General features: G+C 40.9%; 1 protein-coding gene across 3 annotated transcripts in view; it reads right to left on the minus strand.

Moving 5' to 3' along the window:
- Nucleotides 1–10,000, minus strand: part of LOC138000609 (uncharacterized) — a 55,600-nt gene that overhangs the window by 5,388 nt on the left and 40,212 nt on the right. For all 3 annotated transcript variants that reach the window (XM_068847143.1, XM_068847142.1, XM_068847141.1), the window contains exon 3: nt 4,400–4,846. In XM_068847143.1, coding sequence (XP_068703244.1) covers nt 4,400–4,846 — 447 coding nt within the window. The remainder of the gene's footprint in view (nt 1–4,399; nt 4,847–10,000) is intronic.

Consider the following 10,000-nt stretch of genomic DNA (forward strand, 5'->3'; position numbering starts at 1 on the left):
AATCCATGGGCATTGCATTTTACGGACTCATTTCGGTTTTAGCGGTGCGTGCTTATCAAATCAATGCAGCTAAGAAACATTTCTTTCCATTCACGCCACATGTCGTTTGGGTCAGAATGCACATCCACGTTTGCCCATGGCATTTCGTTGAGATCACTTAAGAACTTGTTTCTGTCGAAGTGCTTAAATTGCCGTGTCTCAATCGTGCGAGGACCATTACGGTCGTAGTGGGCCTTACGTGTCAAGAAAACAAGAGAATGATCACTAATACCAAGGTGAATGACCCTCTCTGGGGAATTTGTTATGCATAAATCGATTATGGTATTCGAAACTGAAGTGACACGTGTTGGTTCCCTGATTAACTGGCTAAGACCATATATATATATATATATAAAATAATTGTCAGAAAGGAAGAAATGTGACAATTTGCTTCAGGCAACAAATTGCAATTGACATCGCCAATTGCAAGTAAATATAATTCCTTATTTTCGGCGTCAATTTTGGCAATATTTTTTTCGAACTCACCAAAAAGATCAAGTGGAGAGCTTGGGGGTCGATATCAAGTCCCGACTAGGAATGGTGTACTCCGTGGCTTACTGATTTCGACAAAAAGACACTCCAACTCATCGTCGTGTGAATCATCTCGTGTTCGATAGTTAAGATTGGTGCACAAACACCGCCACCATTGCTTCTGTTAACTTAACGATCTTTTCTTACCAGTTCAAAGCCAGGTAAATAGACTTCGTTATTATACACTGTAGAGTCTACTTTAGACTTGTTGATCACTAAAGTATCAGCTTTAAAAGAGGACACAAAAACTTTACGTTCGTCAATATTGGACAGCAGACTTTTGGACTTACTGCGGTCATCACACTTGAAGGCATCAGCCGAAACGGATTCCCAGACGGCACTGTCCCAATTTACACGTAAATAGTTAATAAAATTCAGAGCAAGACGCGAGGTGCCACCCTTGTTTAAGCGAAGGCTACTCCGATTAAGGTTGAAAGTTGCTGAAATGTTTGAATGATCAATAATAAATCCTCATGCCATTTGTTGGCAAAACTGCTTAATAACTTTATTCTCAGCAGGAACTTTACTGGCCAAGGCTTCATCATCAGATCTACTGATGAGACTGGATATTGTGATCATGGCTGGGGATTCCGAAGTAACTGATTTGGCTAGATCAACCAATTCGTTTGCACATTCACGAAGAGAGTTACTGGAAATCAAACTATTAGTTCCTACATGGATAATAATCTCGTCCGGGTTTCTGCGTAAAAGTGGCTTTATATGATCCTTCATGTCTTGCGTTGTACATCCCGGGAATATAGCTATTTTGACTTGCGAGTTCCTGGACATTTTGTGGCTTTGAAGATATTTAAGTGCAGAGTCCCCTGCTATGATAACCTTCAATTGGGCAATTGGGCTGTGTTTGATCATGATCATTTGTCACTGATTCACTTGAAACAGTTTGCATAGTTTTGCGCCTTCTACAGTCTTCGAGGACTGAGACGACGACGAAGATGTCTCTTGACCATTGTCACCGCTATTTCAGTGCTTTTTGATAGGCTAAATTTCTCACATCTCGTTCTTCATTATTTCGAAGCGGCTCAAAACTGTTTCGAGTTTCAGTGATATTAGCGGGCACTGACTTCTGACTACGTTTTGCATTTCCATATTTACCTCGCGACTTATCCACTTGGACCCAACATTGTCTTAACCTTAATTGATTGTTATCATAACCTTAATTGATTGTTATCAACTTCACTCTTTATGCATCAGTCAATTCTTCCAGCGGTGCCCATCCCCCCCCCCCCCGGGCAACCGCGGGGCATTTGCTGAAGTTGTCAGTCCCGGGGGTGGAGCATTCGCAATTTTATCGCGGCCCGGGGGCTGGGCATTAGCCTACCCCGGGGCGACCCCCGGGCATTTGACACACGTGATTTCGAATTAACATGGAAGAGTTTATCGGAAAAGACGAGGCCTTCGTTAAAGACTGGCTTGTCCGTGACGGACTCGAGAAACTTGTGGATGTTTTAAAAGGTATGTTTTCTCAATTTTAGGTATTTCTTCATTTATACTAGTAAGCATATAAATATATAAAAGCGACAAGGTGAACTAATATCACAAAACAATCACTGACGTGAAGACTGCGTAAACACTACTACTTCGCATTTCGCATTCAAAACTAGCCAAGCAATTTTTAAATTCATGAAAGTGGAGTTAAAATACAAAAGGTTTGCGAATTCAAATGATGCGATCTTCAAGACAGATCTTGCGAGCGTAAAATGCGATCAAAGATCATTTAAGATGTCTTGATTCTTGACAGACAAAGTAGCCTGCGAATACAGGCGCCTATTGGAAGGCGACGATCCCAGGGGCGGAGCATTTGCCCTCTTTCTTCGTCCCCACCCCGGAGCATTTAGACAGCTTATGTGTCCCCACCCCGGGGAATTTGCCCATTTAAAAAAAAAGCTAATGCCCGGGGGTTAGCCTAGAGGGGGGGGGGGGGGATGGGCACTGCTGGAATTGACTGATGCATTATGGTTAAAGCAAGCGTAAGGGAATCATTCTCTTGTTCTAACGACAAAACGTGGCTCTCAAACGTCAAACACTTTTCTTCCAACTCTGATTGCAGGATAATAACGTTTCACACCTCTTTTTGCAATCAATGAGTTCGGCAAAAGAAACATTCTCGTCTTGCTTTTGAGCGTTTATTATGGACAAAAGCCTTGTATTTTCTTCAACTTGTTTCTGAAGTATGAAGAAATCAAGTTATAATCCCTCAATGCCGGCTACAATTTCTGGATTTGGTCGTTCTTGTGTACAATTTGACAGTCTTTCGTCGTCTATCGATATTCGACTATTATGCTGACTACTGTTGGCTTCCAATAATAATGATGGTTGCGTTGTTTGCTCGTTTGAAACCAAACGATCGGGATCTTGCAAAACTGCTGTCGTTCCCGGCTTCTTTTGGACTAATTCCACTAACTTATCCGTTAAAGCAGGACCATCGCGTAGAAAACAGTGTCAAGTGGGTAGGAGGAAAGGAGCAAAGGATTAATCTACTGCAAGAGACTCACCTCTTGCAAGTCCTGGAGGTAGAGTGATCGTTGTAACCCAAGGAGTAAGTTAAGATTCATTCAAATAATCGGCCCTTCATGATAACTATCCGCAAAATTGGTCGTGCATCTCGTTGATTGCAATTCTAAACATTAGAGAGCTAAACGTATGATGTGCTGAGGGAGAGGGGGTTACGTACAACTGTTCAGGTTTATCAGAGGGGAAAGGGGTTATTTTAAAGAAGGAAATTTCATCAATCTTTAGTGCCTTTTTAACTCATTTTAGATCCCTCGTGCACACTTTGCACAGTTTACAGTCCCTTAAAACGAAATTTGACTTGATTTGTTGTGATTTATTATTGCCGTAGAGTGACTGCCCGCAACAGTTTTGGCCTGGAAGTCTTTAAAAAAGTTAATTGCTATTAAACTGGTACTATGATCAAAAAATCACTTCCTTTTTTCCTTCAGATTTTGAAAATGTGTTTGCATAACACCAACCTGGGAAAATATTGAGCTTTGACTTTTATCCAAAGGCTGTTTACTTGAGTGTAAGTTTCGGATTTCATTACTCACGTCGAAAAGTGACCGACTGACCTCAGAGGGTTGGATCTAGGGAAAAGTGACGCCATTTACTCAATAGCTTAAAATTTCAGCGTGTAAAAACAGTTTATTACCTATGCAAAACACGAGTTTAAAAATCTGAAATCCTGAAACTCTCGTATTGCATATTAATTCAGTCGTGTACAAACGTATTGCATATTATAATAATAAAGTCAGTATTCTCGTTTGTCTCACGATGTGGTCACTTGTGGTGTAGACCGCGACGTTTCGACTGCATACTGCTAGTCTTCATCAGGCGATGAGGTCGACTGGTTACGCGTCACCTTTTAAGCAGGATGCACCGCTGTGATTGGTTGGTTTTCCGTCGACCTCATCGCCTGATGAAGACTAGCAATATGCAGTCGAAACGTCGCGATATACATCACAAGTGACCACATCGTGAGACAAACGAGAATACTGTATTATTATTGTACTTCACGACGTTGAATAACAGCAACCTTTTTTACGGTATTGCATATTCTTAAACTAGTGATCTTTGACATCAGTTTCTCCTCGACCCAGCTCTCTCACGATTTAAAAACTAGTAATGGCGGACCGTTAAATAGAAAAATTCCAGTTAAAATAAACAAGTGTCTTTTTGAAATTAAGGCGCAAAACTTGGGTTTCTTAGTGTTTAGTTAACATAGTTTTGAAATCCAAAGGAAAAAAAGATTTGATTTTTTTTCACATAGCACCCCTTTAATTTTTAGTTAATATCATTTCTTTCCATATCTTACCTGTAACGGTACATGGGTGACCGCTGATTCGTTTACCTCGTTGCGACTCACAGGGACCATAATAACGCCTGGACGCTGTCGTTCCTCACGAAAAGCGGTAAAGCGTGGAAAAACACCTTGTGTCTCTTGACAGATACGAGGGCAGTGCTTAGGGCATGAGGAGCAATGTACTACGTTGGCTTGTGACAATGCATCCGATTGGTCCAATCTGTTCGGTTGGAATGCCCAGAAACCCATGTAATCATTAACACTTGGCGAAGGGAGGTCAATCTTCTGTGATGCGCTATCTTTGGGCTTTCTCTTTTGAAAGACTGGCGTTTGGAGCACAGAACTCAGACTGTAAAGAGGCAGATTGGGAAGAGGGAATACATCGTCGTCTTCTTCTTCTTCTTCACAAATGAAATAAGAAGGTGAAGAAATAAGGTTACTGACCTCACCGTCATTAAGCTGTTGAAAAGAAAAATAAGAGTGGAACGTAATGCTGATGCTGATGATGATGAGGACGACGATGAGGATGAGGATGATGATCCCATGCATGCAACTTGCTTTACGGCACAGTTGGTTGCAATTGGAGCACGTGGCATTAGTAGTTTCATAGGATGCAAAATACAAGCTAAGCTTGTTTAAAACGTCATCCTTGAAATCCAATTTCAAATGGTCGAGACGGCAGAAAGCAAATCGTACGGTTATCTTTAAGAAGATTACGACATTTTTTAATTTCCAAGATCAGACATGTTTCGATGTTGGAATGGACCAATCGGATGCATTGTCATAATTAATTATGCATGTTTCGCCTAGTTGTTATACAGTCCTAAAGGTTTTTCAAATATTCTGATATTGACGATGATGTTCGTAGCATCGAAACAAGTATAGGAAATTTAAAAAAATGTCGTAATCTTCTTAAAGATAAAATTTCAAATGTTTTTCAAAAGCACTGAAAATTAAACGTTTGACCCAAAAATATGACATTCACGTCATGTGATTAAAAATGACACTTCCCAGGAGCAGTGGCTGTCCGAAATTTAAAAAACTTTAAGGTTGTCTCTGTTTCGAAAGCCGGGAAACTAAACCCGTAAATTTGGTTTGTTTGCCCATTAGGAAACCCCCTACGATTAAATGAACGCCTACGGGAAGGTTGATATCGTAGGTCGTGGCATCATGTAGGTGATCCGAGATGGGGTAAGAGTTCTTGATATAGGCGGTATTGGTTTGTTTAATCATAATTCGGGCCTGATATAGGGGTTTTATATGGAAAGGATGATAATGAGGGTTTATGATATAAGTAAAGGTAGGTAAAGTCTGCTTACGAGCCCAGTGGCCCATTAAGCCGGAGCTTATCCCGGTTTCTGTAGCATGAAGCGACTAGGAGTATTTCTACTCCCCTTTGGATGGGATGAAGGGCTACCCCCAGCATTAAATTCGCCGGTACCTATTTATAAACCTGGGTGGAGAACACAACACAATGTCCCCGGCCAGGGCCCGAACCCGGACGACTCGCTCCGGAGTCGAGCGCACTAACCATGAGGCCACCATGCCTCCATCTTATGATTTAAGTAGTATAGGAAAATGCCGCTCTTTTGCCAGTGCCGTCGTTGTTGTTTAGCGGACCTGCGCAATAGCTTCATATAACTATTGGCTATCCCGAATGTAATCACGTCCTTCTCTCCTGAGTTGCTGAGTTGCTGTTGCTGTTCTGACCTAACAGTTTGTTGTCGTTCTGCTTACATCGTTTACTGTGTGAGCCTGGGCTAAGTTATATGGTATCAGCATTTAAACTGGGCTTTTATTTTATTAAATGTCATACGACGGAACTGAAACGTGTGAATTGGTAGGATTATACATGCTCTCACTTCCCGCACAAAATTTCAAAAATGGATTGGGACTCTACCGTGACCACGGTGTTGCAATATGCAAGGCCACACCAAGGCAAGTCGAAAAAATAGTACCCTGAGAGGATATGTGCTTACTGGTAATGAACGTTAAACTGCTTCATTCTTATTTGTAATAGAAATTGACAATGAATACTTTTCGAAACTATGAAAACAAGATGGCAGGTTTTGTAGTGTGCCAGGGCGTAGGCTGTATGGGAAACTATTTTTATGAGATTAGTTGTAGCTGTCCGTAAGTTCCAACAAGTAAAATTAAAGAAGGAAATGAAAAGATGAGCATGAACCACTCTCACTAACCATCAAATGACCAACCTTCGGCACTATATACCGCAACGGAACCACAGAAGCAATTAATTTGCGGATTTTTTTTTTTTTTTTTGATTCTAATGTAACTACTAACTCGGCCAAGAATTCTCCTAACTCATGTTTTCCATCCTATCGCCAGAAATTTACTTCCCCACCGAAGCGGGAAGGGGAAAATTTGTGGGGCAGTTGTGAATTTTTGAGAAAACTTTTCAAACTTAAATTCTATGAAAGTCAACGTATTAATTTCTATCATTACTCCTTTGAATCAGTTGAAAGCTGTACCACGGTTTACAACCACCGTCACTTGCACGAGCAACACGTGCCTTTTTAACGAATATTTAAAACAATAGAAAAACATCATTTACAAGCAACTCGAAATAGAACGAGTCCGCAGTGAAGAACGCACCAACAACAGGAAAATACCTTATTCACCCCGAATTACAGTTCAAAGACGCCATGTTAATTGAAAACTAATTTTGAGGCATCACGCGAACAAATGGGTCGAATGTGGGCCACCATAAATTCGTCCAAAAATTGCGTTATTTCCGTTTCTCTCCATGGCCAAATTTTGGCAGACCTTATGTTTTTTATTACATTAGTCAGTCACACTGGTCAGTTTTTACAGGGATCGGTTGAAATGATTTCATTCTCTGACACGCCAAAGCGCCCACAAAGGACAAAAAAAAACCCCCGCAAATTTTAGTCGAAATCACGGAAAAAAAATTACATAGAGCGCTTCTTAAGAGCCTAGCAAAGGCATCTGGATGTTTTTTGTAGCAAAATATGGCAATCGTAAACGATATTCTTGTCAAATAAAAGTGAGCTTCTTTGTTGCGTAAACAGCCTTAGTATTTCACGTAGCTAGCCGTTAACTTACTTTCCACTCTTAAAATTACCTCCAACTACGTTTTGCCTAGAATAAGCTTTTAGAAAGATTTTCTTGTCTTCTCAGACGACACTTTTCGATTCGGAGGCATTTTGTGCAAAAATATTTATCACTTCTGGAGTCGCGCGCATTACCCGGTTTGCCCAAAAATATGACCTTTTCTCACTTCGCTAAAAAGATTCATCTACATCTACATATTGGTCACAAAACGAGCAGCCCGTCTCTGGACTTGCTCTAGCATGTCTATTTGGTATTTTCTGTAGGGGTCCCATGATGCACAAGCATATTCTAATGAGGGTCTAACCAGTGAGGTATACGCCTGAGCCTTGATTCTCTCAGGGCAAGAGCGAAGATTCTTTTGATGAATCTTAGTGTCTTATTGGCTTTGCTCTTTACATTTAAAACGAGCATTTTCCAATTAAGAGTTTCAGTGATGGTAATCCCTAGGTATGCCTGGTGGTCCACCACTTGAAGGATCTGATTCAGCATGGTATATTGGTGGGCCGTGGGGTTTATGATCGGTGAATACGCAGCACACAGCACTTACAGGGATGGAAATTCATTTGCCAGATTTGAGACCAAACTACGGGTTGCTCCAGGTCACTCTGTAAACTTTGTGCATCAGCTTGACTGTGTATTAGGGACTTTGCGATCTACGACGCGGTTGTCAATGACAACGCCACGAAACAACAATATCATTTTTTAAAAGAGTAAAACTAATCGTGCTGCACGTGCGCACGCATTTTAGCACAAATTCGTGCGGTACTCTGCTCAACAACGACATAAAATCACCAAATTTGCGGTTTTGACGACAGCGCGAGCGCACAAATGTCAATCTATAATTCTATATTTTTACTCTGAAACCGCTCGTACCAATTTAGTTTTAGGATACTTTGCCCGTATTGTACGACGCGAACGAGATGGCCTAACAGCGAGAAACTTACGATAGTGCAAAGTTGTATTTTGAGGTGACGTTTTCGTTGACGAAGCTGTTGTCCCTATTATTGCATATTAAAGAAGGCAGTCAGAAAATAATTTTAAGTGTGATGAGAATTTGCTACCCATATCATTTACATACAGTAGGAAGCATAGGGTTCCAAGAACCGTCCTTTCGGGGACTCCTGATAGAACTTTAGCTTCAGTACTGGAACAGCCCTCAAGGACCACGTTTTGGGTTCTATTTACTAGCCACGCCTGCAACCAACCCAAAGTTTGACCACGAATACCATAATAGTCGAGCTTGAGAAGCAAGCGCTTGTGCGCTACACTGTCAAATGCTTTTGAGAAATCTAATAACAACAGGTCTGTTTGGGTCCTGTAGTTAAGTGATCGCGCTAGGTGCTCCAGGGTATATATTAGTTAAGTCTCACATGAACGATGCTGTCTAAAACCATGCTGGTAATGTTGTGCTCTTGCAGGTAAGCCATGATATTGTGAAATATGTGCTCCAGGATTTTGCAAGGGATTGATGTTAATGACACTGGGCGATGGTGTGCTGCCTCTGGCTTAGATCTCTTCTTGTATATTGCTGTTATGTTTGCAGTTACCCAGTCCCTGGGGACGGTGCCAGTATCAATTGATTGTTGGAATATAAAAAAGTCAAAAACGGACCTATAGCTGGTGCAGCAAATTTCAGTACGTGCGCAGGGATGAGAGTTGCTTTGGATGGGTTGATTTTCCCATGGAGTTTTATAACACCAATATGGTCGATAGCAATGTCTGGCATATCAGGGAATTCACTCTGACCTACTGTTGGTAATACAGGGTTCTCATTGGTAAAAACTCTGGTGTCCTGTGTATTTAGCACCTCTGCCTTCAATTTAGGATCTGCTATGTCTACTCCATTTGATTTCTTGATTTCAGGATGGGTATACCAATTGAGTCTTTGTGTTTGGCTTTAACATACTGCCACAAACGCTTGATGATGGCAGCCTTGACATTTTTTGATGCATTGTCAATATTCTCCTCAGTTTGAAAATCAAAAAGATTATTTACATATTCCTCGTGAGCCTTTCTCATTTCCTTGTGTACCAGTTTGCGAAGTTGCCTGAATTTAGTACAGTCCTGCTCACCTTTGCTTCGACGGATGGGTCGATTTCTGTGAAATTTGAAAGGATGATTGTTACTGAGAAAATGGAGAAAGAATCCTTGATATAACTTAAAGGTCTTGTGTTTTGCATCAGAATGCGACGAAGAGGTGAATGCGACTTGTTGTTGTTGTTTTTTTTTTTTTGCTTATGCATTGCTCATGCATACGTATGGCATGTTTATGTTCTTTTGCAAATTTTGACAATATTAAATCACAAAAAAAATTCAAGTATCTTTATTTTGAGGTTTCAACACAATTTGTCACTTAAAAAAGGCAAATATCTGTTTTTGACAATAAAAGGCGACACGGGAAAACTTCGATCCGTTTCTGTAAGCCGTCGATATCACGTGACGTGGTCTTTCTTTCTTTCTCTATCAGTCTTACATCGACCATGATCTAGTGCTTTACTGGCTGTAAGCACAAAAACCAAA

The sequence above is a fragment of the Montipora foliosa genome, chromosome 4 (genome assembly GCF_036669935.1).
Source record: "Montipora foliosa isolate CH-2021 chromosome 4, ASM3666993v2, whole genome shotgun sequence".
NCBI classification, from domain to species: domain Eukaryota; kingdom Metazoa; phylum Cnidaria; class Anthozoa; order Scleractinia; family Acroporidae; genus Montipora; species Montipora foliosa.